Source organism: Aquarana catesbeiana, linkage group LG11 (genome assembly GCF_042186555.1).
Source record: "Aquarana catesbeiana isolate 2022-GZ linkage group LG11, ASM4218655v1, whole genome shotgun sequence".
NCBI lineage: Eukaryota > Metazoa > Chordata > Amphibia > Anura > Ranidae > Aquarana > Aquarana catesbeiana.
Genome location: NC_133334.1, coordinates 228683498 through 228700413, shown reverse-complemented (window position 1 = coordinate 228700413; position 16916 = coordinate 228683498). Strand labels below are relative to the sequence as shown.

Sequence of the window (16916 nt, the reverse complement as noted above, 5' to 3'; positions counted from 1 at the left end):
TTGCTGAAGACAAGCAGACTAAGGACATGGATTACTGAAACCATATCCTGTGGTCTGATGAGACCAAGATAAACTTATTTGGTTTAGATGGTGTCAAGCGTGTGTGGCGGTAACCAGGTGAGGAGTACAAAGACAAGTGTGTCTTGCCTACAGTCAAACATGGTGGTGGGAGTGTCATGGTCTGGGGCTGCATGAGTGCTGTCGGCACTGGGTAGCTACAGTTCATTGAGGAACCATGAATGCCAAAATGTACTCTGACATACTGAAGCAGAGCATGATCCCCTACCTTTGGAGACTGGGCCGCAGGGCAGTATTCCAACATGATAACAACTTAAACACACCTCCAAGACAACCACTGCCTTGCTAAAGAAGCTGAGGGTAAAGGTGATGGACTGGCCAAGCATGTCTCCAGACCTAAACCCTATTGAGCATCTGTGGGGCATCCTCAAATGGAAGGCGGAGGAGCGCAAGGTCTCTAACATCCACCAGCTCTGTGATGTTGTCATGGAGGAGTGGAAGAGGACTCCAGTGGCAACCTGTGAAGCTCTGGTGAACTCCCTGCCCAAGAGGGTTAAGGCAGTGCTGGAAAATAATGGTGGCCACACAAAATATTGACACTTTGGGCCCAATTTGGACATTTTCACTTAGGGGTGTACTCACTTTTGTTACCAGCGGTTTAGACATTAATGGCTGTGTGTTGAGTTATTTTGAGGGGACAGCAAATTTACAAGTTATACAAGCTGTATACTCACTACTTTACATTGTAGCAAAGTGTCATTTCTTCAGTGTTGTCACATGAACAGATATAATAAAATATTTACAAAAATGTGAGGGGTGTACTCACATTTCTGAGATACTGTATATATAGATTTAAAATAAGCTCACCTAAATTTTCCGCCATCCTCATAAAGCAAGATTATGCATGGTCCATGCAGGGCAAAACCACAGGTATGTTTTACATGTTTTAATTCTGTTTTAATTCTGCCCCTCAACAACACATTCACCTTTCCTTTACTACCCCACCAATCAATTCCACTGAACCACTGAAAATGATGGTGAGGAGCGTTGTGTAAGCTCCAAATTGCTCTAGTCAGAGCTTACACAGGGCTGGGGACTTTAACCCACCTACAGGTACACTTCAGCACTGTTACATGAGAGAAAGAGGAATGGATCTCACGTTCCTCCATATCTAGTGTTTTCATTGCTGCTGGCTGCTTGTACTGCAATTGTACTTGTTTGTTTTGGACCAACTTAGTTCAAATGAACTATTCCTTTCACTAAGGCCCCTTTCACACTGGGGCGGTGGGGGCGTCGGCGGTAAAACAGCGCTATTTTTAGCGCTGTTTTACCGTCGTTTTTGCGGCTGTATTCGGCCGCTAGCGGTGCGGTTTTAACCCCCGCTGGCGGCCGAAAAAGGGTTAAAACCGCTCGTACAGCGCGGCTATAGCCGCGGTATTGCCGCGGTATAGCCGCGCTGTCCCATTGATTTCAATGGGCAGGAGCGGTGAACACACTGCTCCTTCACCGCTCCAAAGATGTGGCTCGCAGGACTTTTTTTACCGTCCTGCCAGCGCTCCCCTTCAGTGTGAAAGCCCTCGGGCTTTCACACTGAACAAACAGCGGAGGCTGTTTAGGGGCGGTTTGCAGGCGGTATTTTTAGCGCAATAACGCCTGCCCCAGTGTGAAAGGGGCCTTAGACTTGGGTACCTGTTAGCGTTGTATAAACTGTATGTAGCATTAGCTACATACAGTATACAGCGCTGTGTTCCAGCAGCAGGACCGGGACTTCACATCTCATTCCTGGAACAAAATCAAGTCAGGATGAGCGCAATTTAAGGAGGTGGAGATCGTGATGCTATCTGCCCACCTCTCCACCTCAGCCGATCAGAGCTCTTTATTCATTCATGAAATACAAGGCTTCCTGTAAATGGCTGAGCAGTGGTTAGCCCAACTTGTTTTTGTTCCAGGAGCAGAACATGAAGTCCTTCCCCCTGCTGGAATACAGCCCTGTATCAGCTTGGTCCAAATGTAATATTTAAAATTAACTGAAAGCTAGAGTGAAGCCTTGTACACACAATAAAAATATATTCGACGAATGATTATCCGTTTTACTTTTAATGCTAGTCTCATATCGAAAATGAGGTTACTAAAGTTACGAAAATTTTTGTAAAACGGAATACAACTTTGGAAGTGATGTAATGTATTGAATTATTATATTGTGATATATTTTTTCTTTCCGAGCATGCGCAGTCTTGGTCACTCGGTTTCTTTTGGATGAACACTGTACTGATTAAACGAAAATCGTTTGTTCTGGTATGGTACGAGAACAATGTCTGTGCTTGGCCCTTTAGATAATTTTGCATGAATTGTCATGATCGGCCCTCGAATGCTGTGTATTAACAATCAGATTATCATACGATCACTTCGAAAGCGGTATTCTTTGCCCGATTTTCTCATCATGTGTACCAGGCATTAGGCTTTAAAATATTACTGAATGTTAAAACAAAAGTGTATTGGCTCATATGTTAAAGTGGAATTTCAACTTACTTTTAGCTAACCTTAAGACCCCTTTCACACTGATGGCATTTTGCAAGCTCTATAGCATTAAAAATAGCGCCTGCAAAACGCTCTAAAACAGCTGCTCTATGCACTCCAGTGTGAAAGCCCAAGGGCTTTCACACTGGAGCGGTGCGCTGGCAGGGCGTCAGAAAAAGTCCAGCCAGCAGCTTCTTTGGAGCGGTGAAGGAATGGTGAACTCACCGCTCCTCCACTGCTGCTCCCCATTGAAATCAATGGGGCAGCGCTGCGATACTGCCAGCAAAACGCTGCTCCAGCAGCATTCTGTAGGCGGATTTAACCCCTTTTCGTCCGCTAGTGGGGGCCAAATAGCGCCGCTAAAACGATGGTAAAGCGGTGCTAAAAATAGCGTACTAACTTGTGTAAGAGAGATGTATATACTTACCTATTTTCAGACTGCTCCAGACCAATCACTTGATCCGACTCACCTGTGTCAGCTAGCGCAGCATCAGAGGAGAGGAGGGAGTGGCAATAATGAATAGGCTATTGAACCCTATGGGTGAAGTCACTGCTTCAGGCTTTACTAGCTGTTGTCCCCTGGCTGACACAGAGGAGATCACATGACTGGACCGGAGGGGACTGAAAATAGGTAAGTGTATGCAGTACATCTTTCTTTCACAGGTTAGTTACCAAAGGTGTTAGGTGGGGGGAAGGGACAGTTTTAAGGCTAGTTAGAAGTAAGCTAGAATTTCACTTTAACATGTGCACTGCATCTACAGTAATGCAGCCTATGTGCATTGGCTCTTGCATCTCTAATTCTACATCTAATGCCGCGTACACACGAGCGGACTTTCTATCCTACTTGGTCCGGCACACTTTCCGACGGACTTTGTCCGCCAGGTGCGCCGGACTTTAAAACGGACGGACTTGCCCACACACGCCGGGACTTTCCGTCGGGCTAAGTCCGCCCGTCTTTCCGACGGACTTTCGCCGGAGTTCCGGCGGACTTTCAGAATGAACGGACTTGCCCACACACGGACAAGTCCGTTCATTTTGAACGTGACTCAGGTGCGACGGGACTAGAGAAGGATGTCAATCTTGCCGCTTTTATCGGCGAGATTGACACCTTGCTAGCCCCGTCGCGGGGCATACCAGGCCCTTAGGTCTGGTATGGATTATAAAGGGGAACCCCGCTACGCCGAAAAAACGGCGTGGGGTCCCCCTAAAATCCATACCAGACCCCGATCCGAGCACGCAGCCTGGCCGGTCAGGAAAGGGGGTGGGGACGAGCGAGCGCCCCCCCCCCTCCTGAACCGTACCAGGCCGCATGCCCTCAACATGGGGGGTGGGTGCTTTGGGGGAGGGGGGCGCCCTGCGCCCCCCCCCCCAAAGCACCTTGTCCCCATGTTGATGAGGACAAGGGCCTCTTCCCGACAACCCTGGCCGTTGGTTGTCGGGGTCTGCGGGCGGGGGCTTATCGGAATCTGGGAGCCCCCTTTAATAAGGGGGCCCCCAGATCCCGGCCCCCCACCCTATGTAAATGAGTATGGGGTACATGGTACCCCTACCCATTTACCTAGGAAAAAAGTGTAAGTAATAAAACACACTACACAGGTTTTTAAAATATTTTATTAAACAGCTCCGGGGGGGGGATCTTCCTCCGGCTTCGGGGGTCTTCTTCCGGCTTCGGGGGTCCCTCCGCTTCATCTTCTCCCGGCGTCCGGTTGGTTCTTCTCCGCTCTCCGGCCTCTTCTCCCGGTGTCGCAGGTCTTCGGCCGGCCCCTCCGCTCTCTTCATGTAGCTCTATTGCGAGCGGAGGTCCGGACTTCTGGGCTTCTTGGCTTCTTGGCTTCTCTTCTCTTCTCTTCCCCCAGATGTTGACACGACGCTCTCTCCGGCTGGACTGGTCTCTGAGGGCTGCGTTGTGACTTATATAGGCGGAGACCCCGCCCCCATATGATGTCACAGTCCTTGGGCATGCTGGGACTGTGACGTTTTAGGGGGCGTGGTCGACCACGCCCCCTAAAACGTCACAGTCCCAGCATGCCCAGGGACTGTGACATCATATGGGGGCGGGGTCTCCGCCTATATAAGTCACAACGCAGCCCTCAGAGACCAGTCCAGCCGGAGAGAGCGTCGTGTCAACATCTGGGGGAAGAGAAGAGAAGAGAAGCCAAGAAGCCAAGAAGCCCAGAAGTCCGGACCTCCGCTCGCAATAGAGCTACATGAAGAGAGCGGAGGGGCCGGCCGAAGACCTGCGACACCGGGAGAAGAGGCCGGAGAGCGGAGAAGAACCAACCGGACGCCGGGAGAAGATGAAGCGGAGGGACCCCCGAAGCCGGAAGAAGACCCCCGAAGCCGGAGGAAGATCCCCCCCCCGGAGCTGTTTAATAAAATATTTTAAAAACCTGTGTAGTGTGTTTTATTACTTACACTTTTTTCCTAGGTAAATGGGTAGGGGTACCATGTACCCCATACTCATTTACATAGGGTGGGGGGCCGGGATCTGGGGGCCCCCTTATTAAAGGGGGCTCCCAGATTCCGATAAGCCCCCGCCCGCAGACCCCGACAACCAACGGCCAGGGTTGTCGGGAAGAGGCCCTTGTCCTCATCAACATGGGGACAAGGTGCTTTGGGGGGGGGGGCGCAGGGCGCCCCCCTCCCCCAAAGCACCCACCCCCCATGTTGAGGGCATGCGGCCTGGTACGGTTCAGGAGGGGGGGGGGCGCTCGCTCGTCCCCACCCCCTTTCCTGACCGGCCAGGCTGCGTGCTCGGATCGGGGTCTGGTATGGATTTTAGGGGGACCCCACGCCGTTTTTTCGGCGTAGCGGGGTTCCCCTTTATAATCCATACCAGACCTAAGGGCCTGGTATGCCCCGCGCTCGCCGCAATAGGAAGATTTGTTTTTCCTATTGCAGCGAGCGCGAGATGCAATACCATCCCCTCGTGTCGTATTTGGTCTGTCGGACCAGCCTACACACGAGCGGGCTTTCCGTCGGACCAGCACACACACGAGCGGACTTTCCGCCCGAAACTGAGTCCGACGGAAAGATTTCAAACATGTTTAAAATCTAGGTCCGGTGGGCTTTTGGGAAGAAGTCCGCCGGAAAAGTCCGCCGCCGCCCACACACGGGCGGATTGTCCGGCACACTCTGGTCCGCCGGACCAAGTATGCCGGAAAGTCCGACCGTGTGTACGCGGCATAAGAGTGGAATAGTGAACCAGGATCAAATTGCTGTAATGCCGCGTACACACGGTCGGACTTTCCGGCATACTTGGTCCGGCGGACCAGAGTGTGCCGGACAATCCGCCCGTGTGTAGGCACCGGCGGACTTTTCCGGCGGACTTTTTCCCAAAAGCCCGCCGGACCTAGATTTGAAGAAAGTTCTAAATCTTTCCGCCGGACTCAGTTTCGGGCGGAAAGTCCGCTCGTGTGTGTGCTGGTCCGACGGAAAGCCCGCTCGTGTGTAGGCTGGTCCGACGGACCAGATACAACACGAGGGCAGGGTATTGCATCTCACGCTCGCTGCAATAGGAAAAACAAATTTTCCTATTGCGGCGAGCGCGGGGCATACCAGGCCCTTAGGTCTGGTATGGATTATAAAGGGAAGCCCCTACGCCGAAAAAAACGGCGTGGGGTCCCCCCTAAAATCCATACCAGACCCCGATCCGAGCACGCAGCCTGGCCGGTCAGGAAAGGGGGTGGGGACGAGCGAGCGCCCCCCCCCCTCCTGAACCGTACCAGGCCGCATGCCCTCAACATGGGGGTGGGTGCTTTGGGGGAGGGGGGCGCCCTGCGCCCCCCCCCCCCCAAAGCACCTTGTCCCCATGTTGATGAGGACAAGGGCCTCTTCCCGACAACCCTGGCCGTTGGTTGTCGGGGTCTGCGGGCGGGGGCTTATCGGAATCTGGGAGCCCCCTTTAATAAGGGGGCCCCCAGATCCCGGCCCCCCACCCTTATGTAAATGAGTATGGGGTACATGGTACCCCTACCCATTTACCTAGGAAAAAAGTGTAAGTAATAAAACACACTACACAGGTTTTTAAAATATTTTATTAAACAGCTCCGGGGGGGGGGATCTTCCTCCGGCTTCGGGGGTCTTCTTCCGGCTTCGGGGGTCCCTCCGCTTCATCTTCTCCCGGCGTCCGGTTGGTTCTTCTCCGCTCTCTTCTCCCGGTGTTCCTGTTCTTCGGCCGGCTCCTCTGCTGTCTTCAGGTAGCTCTCTTGCCAGCAGAGGTCCGGACTTCTGGGCTTCTGGGCTTCTGGGCTTCTTCTCTTCTCTTCTCCAGATGTTGACACGACGCTCTCTCCGGCTGGACTGCTCTCCGAGGGCTGCGTTGTGACTTATATAGGCGGAGACCCCGCCCCCTTTTGATGTCACAGTCCCTGGGCATGCTGGGACTGTGACGTTTTAGGGGGCGTGGTCAACATCACCCAGGTGACCACGCCCCCTAAAACGTCACAGTCCCAGCATGCCCAGGGACTGTGACATCAAAAGGGGGCGGGGTCTCCGCCTATATAAGTCACAACGCAGCCCTCGGAGAGCAGTCCAGCCGGAGAGAGCGTCGTGTCAACATCTGGAGAAGAGAAGAAGCCCAGAAGCCCAGAAGCCCAGAAGTCCGGACCTCTGCTGGCAAGAGAGCTACCTGAAGACAGCAGAGGAGCCGGCCGAAGAACTGGAACACCGGGAGAAGAACCAACCGGACGCCGGGAGAAGATGAAGCGGAGGGACCCCCGAAGCCGGAAGAAGACCCCCGAAGCCGGAGGAAGATCCCCCCCCCCCCCCGGAGCTGTTTAATAAAATATTTTAAAAACCTGTGTAGTGTGTTTTATTACTTACACTTTTTTCCTAGGTAAATGGGTAGGGGTACCATGTACCCCATACTCATTTACATAGGGTGGGGGGCCGGGATCTGGGGGCCCCCTTATTAAAGGGGGCTCCCAGATTCCGATAAGCCCCCGCCCGCAGACCCCGACAACCAACGGCCAGGGTTGTCGGGAAGAGGCCCTTGTCCTCATCAACATGGGGACAAGGTGCTTTGGGGGGGGGGGGCGCAGGGCGCCCCCCCTCCCCCAAAGCACCCACCCCCATGTTGAGGGCATGCGGCCTGGTACGGTTCAGGAGGGGGGGGGGGCGCTCGCTCGTCCCCACCCCCTTTCCTGACCGGCCAGGCTGCGTGCTCGGATCGGGGTCTGGTATGGATTTTAGGGGGACCCCACGCCGTTTTTTCGGCGTAGCGTGGTTCCCCTTTATAATCCATACCAGACCTAAGGGCCTGGTATGCCCCGCGACGGGGCTAGTAAGGTGTCAATCTCGCCGATAAAAGCGGCAAGATTGACATCCTTTTCTAGTCCCGTCGCACCTGAGTCACGTTCAAAATGAACGGACTTGTCCGTGTGTGGGCAAGTCCGTTCATTCTGAAAGTCCGCCGGAACTCCGGCGAAAGTCCGTCGGAAAGACGGGCGGACTTAGCCCGCCGGAAAGTCCCGGCGTGTGTGGGCAAGTCCGTCCGTTTTAAAGTCCGGCGCACCTGGCGGACAAAGTCCGTCGGAAAGTGTGCCGGACCAAGTAGGATAGAAAGTCCGCTCGTGTGTACGCGGCATAAGAATAGGTTGTCATCATAAAGGCTTATTTTTTATTAGTATCCCTCTTTCTGAAGTCTTCAATGTTGTGGCGCTATCTGGTACTAGCAGCTTGATTGCAAATGCAAAAAAAAAAGGGAAGACAAATGATTCCATCTCGTCCCAAAAATAGTTTTGTAAAAAAAAAAAAAAAAAGAATATTTTAAACAGGTGGTGTTGAGCATTGAAGCATTTATTTTTAGAGGGTTAATCCACCTTTTCAAAAATAATGAAAATTAACTAATGCTGCTCCAGCCTGCTCCACACCAGGGCTCCACTGTACTTACCTCAGTGGATGATGCGTTGTCAGTGCCCATGCAGCTAGTGCAGCAGTCCTGGGATTTGAGACCCCTGCTCTTCTCCCCCTTCTTTCTGCAGGGCTGAATTTGGGATGGATAAGTGTGATGCTCTGTGCTGGCACTTACCAATCAAAATTGTTCTGATCCATTCTGGAAGCTCTGCAAAAAGAAAGGGTAGAAGAGCAGGGATTTTAAATCCCCAGACCACTGCAGTGGCTGCCTGGGCGCTGACAGCTCATCAAAGAAGTAAAACTTTTGACTTTACTGGTACACATAATATGACACGTATAAATAATAAAATTCTATATTTCATTTTATTATTTTAAAAACTATATCTAAAAGGGTTTTTTTATTGCATGGTTCACAATATCGTCTCACAATTTCTAGTGAAATAATAACTGTATAATCACAAAATATACACAGATTACACTTTTTATACTTTGTTTAGATCCCCAAGGCCAACGCGTTTCTCATATCTAGATTCTCCAGGACCATCCAAGGATCCAAAGGAGAGATATTGAACCTAGCTAATAGAAAACAGCTTATTAACCATACAAATTAATTCACATTTCCCCGTTCTGCCTAGTGACACTGACACTGATCATAGCTCCCTGTAATCGGAAGCGGTGATCAGTGTCGTGTCACACGTAGCCCATCCCCCCCACAGTTAGAACACTTCCCTAGGGCACACTTAACCCCTGCAGCGCCCCCTCCTGGTTACCCCTTCACTGCCAGTCACATTTACACAGTAATCAATGCATTTTTAATCCCACTGATCGCTGTATAAATGTGAATGGTCCCAAAATAGCGCCAAAAGTGTCCGATCTGTCCGCCATAATGTTGCAGCCACGATAAAAATCGCAGATCGCCGCCATTACTAGTAAAAAGAAAAATTATTAATAAAAATGCCATAAAACTATCCTCCAATTTTGTAGACGCTATAACTTTTGCGCAAACCAATCAATAAACACTTATTGCGATTTTTTTTTACCAAAAGTATGTAGAAGAATACGTATCGGCCTAAACTGAGGAAAAAATTTTTTTTTATATATTTTTTGGGGATATTTATTATAGCAAAAAGTAAAAAATATTGCTTTTTTTCAAAATTGACGCTCTTTTTTTGTTTATAGTACAAAAAATAAAAACCGCAGAGGTGATCAAATACCACCAAAAGAAAGCTCTATTTGTGGGGAAAAGAGGACGTCAATTTTGTTTGGGAGCCCCGTCGCACGACGGCGCAATTGTCAGTTAAAGCGACACAGTGCCGAATCGCAAAAAGTGCTCTGGTCTTTGGCTAGCGAAATGGTCCGGGGATTAAGTGGTTAACAGCTTCCGGACTGCCCCACGTACATTTACTGCGGCAGGGCGGCCCTGGTGCACAAAATCACGTTCCTGTACTGTGCTTGCGGCTTAGGGAGCACGCCATTCACGCTGCGATGAGACACACCGGGAGACAATCAGCGGTTACGGCGGCCGAGAAGGCCGCCGCGACCTGCCGATCCTTCACAGGAGAGATCAGCGGTGTGCCGATATAAACAAAGCACACCGCTGATCTGTCAGGGAGAAAAAGTGAGAGATCGTGTTTCAGCTAAGCTGAATCACAATATCTCTTTTCCTGCAGTGAATCCACCCCCCCCCCCCCCCCAGTTAGAAGCATCTCCCAGGGAACGCAATTAACCCCTTGATCGCCCCCTAGTGTTAACCCCTTCCCTGCCAGTGTCATTTATACAGGGATCACTGCATTTTTTTTAGCACTGATCACTGTATAGGTGTCACTGGTCCCAAAAAAGTGTCACTTAGTGTCCCATATTTTGTATACGCTATAACTTTTGTGAAAACCAATCAATATATGCTTATTGGGATTTTTTTTTACCAAAAATATGTAGTAAAATACATATTGACCTAAATTGATGAAGAAATTCGTTTTTTTACATTTTTTTGGGGATATGTATTATAGCAGAAAGTAAAAAATATATATTATTTTTCAAAATTGTTGGTCTTTTTTTTTGTTTATAGCGCAAAAAAATAAAAAAAAGCAGAGGTGATCAAATACCACCAAATGAAAGCTCTATTTATGAAAAAAAGGACATCAGTTTTATTTGGGTACAGCATCGCAATTGTCAGTGAAAGCGACGCACCAAAAAATGGCCTGTTCAGGAAGTGGGTAAAACCTTCCGGGGCTGAAGTTGTAAAAGTCCTTGTTTTTTTTCCCCCTAAAATAACAAACATGTTATACTTACCTGCTTTGTGCAATGGTTTTGCAAAGAGCAGCCGGGATTCTCCTTTTCTTGGGTCCCATGCAGGTGCTCCTGGCCCCTTTCTCCTGCCGGGTGTTCGCACTGCCAGCAGCTTGCTCTGGGGCACCGAAGCAGGCGCTTTCGAAGCCGCAGCTCTGTGTGACCAATCACATACGGAGCAGCGGCTCGCCCCCTGCCCCCTCTGTTTCCTGATTGGCTTAAAATCCAATCTGGAGTGTGAGTCCCCAGAGAGTAAAGGCTCTTGTGGACATCGCTGGATCGAGAGGGGGCTCAGGTAAGTATTAGGGGGGCCGCTTCACACAGAAGGTTTTTTACCTTCATGCATTGAATACATGAAGGTAAAAAAACCTTGTGCCTTTACAACCACTTTAAGTCTCAGGAACTCTGGTGTTGAGATCTGTGCTTGATTTAGCAGCTCTATCAGCATGCCTTACTTGTTACAAGGAGATCTCACTTTTTTGTATCCCTTGTTTAACTTGTAAAAGGACTCATGCACACTTGTGGCAGGGGGTGGTAAAAATAGGTAGATAAGCTGCAGTTTTACTACCCCCTTAACTCAACACAGTAGCTGGGGAGGGGGGGGTTGTACTCATGCTGCAGCTATAACACTTTTCTTTATGGCTGTGGCAAGAACTAAACCCCCGTCATGTGTAGGGGGCAGTACTGCCACCGAACATAATGCATTCAAGTGAATGGGGCCATGCCACAACTGCAATGCACATAGTTGCCCGTGCAGTGGTGCAGACTTTTCGGGGGTTAAAACAGGCAGTGAGGAGGTGACTTACTGCCTCCCAGCTGCCTGTTAACAGCCTTCTGAAAAGCAATCCACCACAGATCACTTTTCAGAGAGGCAGCAAGAACTGCTGCTAGTGTAAACTAGCAATTACAAGAAGCGCAGCTGGAGTAGTGTGACTTCTGCTACAGCAGGATATCACAGCAATGAACAACATCAAGTCGTTAATATCACTGTAGTCATTTAGAGATAAAAAATGTTATTGAGTTTTGAATGCAGTGGAATCTACCAAAAACTGAACTATTATGTAGGTGGATGTCCCCTTTTATGACATGTTATATTTATATGTCTGCATTTAGCATATGTTCTCAGAGAGTTGCCAGCATTGACTGTGTAGCTGTCATGACTTCAAGACAATAAATAAATAATGTCATCTGGAGTAGCTTGGTTAGATAGTGTTTTCTGCACAGAGATATGGGCTTAGTGCCTTTTACAAACATCCATCATTGCAGAAGGAAGGTATCATACCATACCATGGCATAAAGCCTATACATTAAGGTGATAAACAGTCATTCCTGAAAGCTAATTACCTCCACATGCATCTTTAATCTCAGAATCTCTAAGAAGACCAGACCCTTCTGGTCACAAGTAATTGGATGAATCTTTTAAATTGTTAATATCCTCAAAATAGGCAACACAGAATAGTGTCTATTTGGCATTTTGGAGAAATTGATCTCAGTGCACCAAAAACCCCTTTTTATGCCTACAGATTTTCTAAAGTATTAAACTAAATGTGCAGACTAAACCCAGACAATAATTTACAGAAATGACTGGTTAAACAGGAATTCCAGGCATGAATATTCTATACACAGTTACATTGGGTCAGTTTGGACCAATGTAATTATGTGTATGCCATATCTGGCCAATGCCCCTGGAAGCTGGAAATCACTGAAGCAGACACTGCTACTCCAATTGGTACTAGGTTCTGAGCACTATGTTATTGCCCTATGGTACTGCCCAATCTCCACTTCGTCCATTCATAGAACACTTTGCAAATCATTCTCTGAATAGTGCCTGTGTCGAGTGGCTGACTTCCTGTGTTTAGAAAGCAGCAGGTCAACTGCTCAGCACGGGATCCATAAATTTGCATAAACCAAAAATGCAAACATCTGCTTTTAAAGTGGTTGTAAACCCTTCCATATACCCAGTGAAGTGACTATCCCCAGATGATACACAGATAAAACAAATTCTCCTATATACTTGTTTATCTATAGCCCTCTCTTCTCTACATCCATTTAAAGTGCAAAATATATAAAACTTGTCTGAGCTGTCAGAAAAAGGGAGCGGAGAACTGAGAGCTCTGAGAGCTGATTGGAGGAAATGGACACACGCCCCTTCACACAGCACACAGTAACAGAGATGAGGCTGTCACTATCACCTTTTTTCTCTTGGTGTCAGGAAAACTTGTCAGAAGTGACTCATGCTGATAGAAGAAGAAGGAAGCAGCAGACAGAAATGACACTTAGTGCTCTTTATTGAGACAAGTACACACTATAAAAGGATATGCTTTGTTCATATTTCATGTCTGACATTTACAACCACTTTAAGGACCTTTGTGCATTCTTTCGGGTGCCGCCATTGCTTAGGGCTGACATGTAAAAAATAAATAATTAGTGGTGCATGCGCCGCTGATTACACAATATATGTTTGCTCTGAATGGCTGCCTGCGTCCTAGCTACCAAGGACACTAGGTAGCAGGGGCCTATCAATAGCGGCACTGACTACACATTGTTAATATTTGAAAGTCAGCACTGGGCTGCGGTAAGAGGGTACATATATGCTTTACGCGTGTAAACGTTGGCACAGCTTTACATGCATACGATTTACAGACAAGATTTTTAAATGCTGCCAGCGAGATCCTACGTGAACATGCTGTGTGCATGCAACCTTAAATACAGGTATATTGAAAGTTACCTTGGAATTAAAATTGTCATGTTAAAGCTGCCTGTCATTCTTGTTCAGTTTGCATGCATGTTGGTTAATATTTTATATAGTAATCTTACACTTACATCTTATATTTGTTGCCAGTGGAGGTCAGCAGTATACAGTATCAGGCAGTGCAATGCCAACCAGTAAATCCTCCTTCATTTTTTAACAAAAAAAAAATTCCCTCCAGAGAATGTAATATTTGCATGTGCAAAAAGTGAGAATATAAAAAAGTTTGCTGCGCTTAGGGTTGATCACATCCATGTAACCATGCAGAAAACACAAAAAATGAATAAGGTCCCATTAGGTGATTAACTGTGCAATGGTGTTCGGACTGGGTGCCCCACATAGATGTACACTCACCCTGGATGTTGACCAACTATCGCTAGTATGGTCGCTTAGGCATGTTGGGATACCCCTAAGGAGCATTTAAAAGTGCCTTATAGTCCTGGCACCAGGCGTGTGTAGCAGGTGATTATTAAAGAGGAGTTCCACCCAGGGGGTCCATTGAAAAAAAAAATAAATTAAAAGTCAGCAGCTACAAATACTGCAGCTGCTGACTTTTAATTGGACACTTACCTGTCCCTGGGTCCAGCGATGCGGGGGATCGAAGCCCCGCTCGCCCCCCCCCTCCGCTCGTCAGCGCCGGCATTTCAACTGTGGGCTCCGGGCTGTGGCTTCACAGCCTGGCACCGACTGCGCATGCGCGAGCGGCGCCGTGCGCCGTGATTGGCCGCTCAATCACCTGGGACCTGTAATGGGTCCCAGATGATTGACAGGAGGGAGGGAGCAGAGCGGAGCCCTTCCTGTGCCGAGGGGGAAGTGATGTCACCAGCCCAGGCAAAGAAAGAGGCAGATTACGAGGGACCACCTAGCAACAGGCATTTAGAGGTAAGTAAAAAAAAAAAAATATCCAAATTTTTTTTGTTTTTGTTTTTTTTAATTTTTCAGGTATTTTTGTTTTTTTGCGTGGAACCCCACTTTAAGGGTAATCGGCCCTGATAGGAAAAGCCGCGGTTTGCGGCATTCAGCTCGATTCCCGGGTAGTTACCTATGGGTGGAAGTAACGCGATGACGCGGTGAAACCTTTGACGTATCGACCTGTCACAAAGCCATCATCAGGAAGTGGTCCAGACCAAAAAAACTGACAAGCTTCTAGCATTCTCTACTTAACTTAAAAAGTCAGCCTTGCTGCTACAGAGATTTTCCCTTGCTTTCTGTCAACCTTTTCACCTTTGACCCTGCCCTGACAAACCTCCATCCTTTGGCACCACCAAGTTTGTAAGTTTGGTGCCTGCGTAAATGTGCTGAAGGGCTCTGCAAAAACAAGAAACGGAGGGCGCACAAGTCTGAACACCATTGCACAGGAGATGTCTATTCAAGCACGGGCACTTTGGGGGTTATTTACGAAAGGCAAATCCACTTTGCACTACAAGTGCAAACTACAAGTGCAAAGTGCACTTGAAATTGCACTGAAAGTGCACTTGGAAGTGCAGTCACTGTAAATCTGAGGGGTAGATCTGAAATGAGGGGAAGCTCTGATGATTTTATCATCCAATCATGTGCAAGCTAAAATGCTGTTTTTTATTTTCCTTGCATGCCCCCCTCAGATCTACGGCGACTGTACTTCCAAGTGCACTTTCAATGCAATTTCAAGTGCACTTTGCATTTGTAGTTTGCACTTGTAGTGCAAAGTGGATTTGCCTTTCGTAAATAACCCCCTTTGTTTCATCACCTAATGGGACTTTATGCATTTTTTGTGTGTTCTGGATGTTTACATGAATGTTATCAACCCTAACGCAGCAAACTTTTTTATATTCTCACTTTGCTTCTTTGCCATTTGCTTATCAGCAAGTTTTTTTACTGCAGCTGGAGTTTGATGAGCAGTTCTTTTATCCAAAGGGGCTAAGGTTTATATTTTTCATGTTTAAAAAGGCATGTTGATTTATGTATTCATATTAATAAAATAAAAACTGAATGAAATATTCACAGGAATTAAAAATGGACTTTTAGCCACAAATGAGGGTTTATTCTTAAAAATAACAGGATCTTTAAGGCACCTGTACAGTAATATTATGCTGTCTTTACCTCTCTTAGGGATCCTAAATGCAGCTGCCATGTTGCATTGTGAAGTTAATTTACCTGACTGGTTATGTTTAGCTGTCCTGCCAGTGATAAATGATTGAAGATCCCCAAGGAGAGTCTTCCGTGGTCACCAGGCAGTGCAGACACACCTAGAGATTGAGTCAGTGACCTGTAAAATTGTTATTTTTCATCTAGGTATCCAACTGGGACTTACTTAACACTGTTATTGCTCTATATGACGTTTGCTTGCCTGATATTGGAGTGGAGAATTTAAGATCTACTGTGTGTGCCCAAGGAGCAAAAACCATTCTTCTACTACGGGACCATCAAGGTATGCATGCTGCTATTAATATTAAGTATCTCTTATTATAATGATTTAAACTGAGGGCTTGTGTCTATATCACATTGATCTAGTTTGAGATGTTTCTGAAATTCTTTAGAATTGTTTTACTTGCTTTTGATCTGCACTTGACCATCTGGCCTGCATTTGACCAGCTTCAGGCTTATTACCCATAGACATGTATGGAGAGAGAAGACCTCTTTCACATTTACCTACATACAGCAGATTCTTGACAGGCTGAGAAGAACCATAGCTGTTTGCTTGTAGCGGCACACTCAGCAATTGCATGTGGCTAGGGATGGATGCCGAACCTGGATGCATCTTTCTACCAGGACCCAAAGATCAGGCAGAGCCCATCTGCACACATAATAGACCAATCTCCTGCGCTCAAAAGGAGTGCGTTGGCACGCATACAATATGCAGTCTTTGGCTAGTCAAATCTTTGCCCCGGCTTTGCTGCCCCCCAAAAAACGGGAAACCCAGGAGGAAAACTTCAAAAACAAGAAACAGAGGGCGCACAAGCTTAGCGCATTACCTTTGTGATAGCTTGGTTAGTATAAAAAATACATTTGTATACTATACATTTGTATACTCACAAACGGCAATAGGCACGTCAAAGTCCACAATGCAATATCCAATGTCCATACAGTCACATCCCCTGGGCAAGTCCCAATTGCCAGAAGATTTCCAAACATCTGATCTGTTTCCAGGGGGGATCCCCTCTTCCTCAGAGCCATTTGGAGTACATTGTGAATTTTGAAGTGTCTATTTGATGTTGCCATTTGTGAGTATACATCTGTATTTTTTAAACCAATAAAGCTATCACAAAGATAATGCGCTAGGCTTGTGTGTCCTCTGTTTCTTGTTTTTGCAGAGCCCTTCAGCACCTTTACACAGGCACCAAACTTACAAATATGGTGGTGCCAGAGGATGGAGGGCTGTCAGGGGCAGGATCAAAGGTAAAAAGGTTGACAGAACGCAAGGGAAAATCTCTGTAGTAGCAAGGCTGACTTTTTTAAGTTAAGTAGGGAATGCTAGAAGCTCGTCAGGTTTTTTTTATTGTCTATTTCTATC

General features: G+C 47.6%; 1 protein-coding gene across 2 annotated transcripts in view; it reads left to right on the top strand.

Annotated features, from left to right (window-relative positions):
- The window catches only part of LOC141111649 (uncharacterized), a 674371-nt gene that overhangs the window by 242043 nt on the left and 415412 nt on the right, over positions 1–16916 (top strand). For both annotated transcript variants that reach the window (XR_012236466.1, XM_073603803.1), the window contains exon 3: positions 15698–15833. Coding sequence is in view for 1 of the 2 variants with exons in the window: in XM_073603803.1 (XP_073459904.1) it covers positions 15698–15833 (136 nt within the window). In the remaining variant the exon portion in view is untranslated. The remainder of the gene's footprint in view (positions 1–15697; positions 15834–16916) is intronic.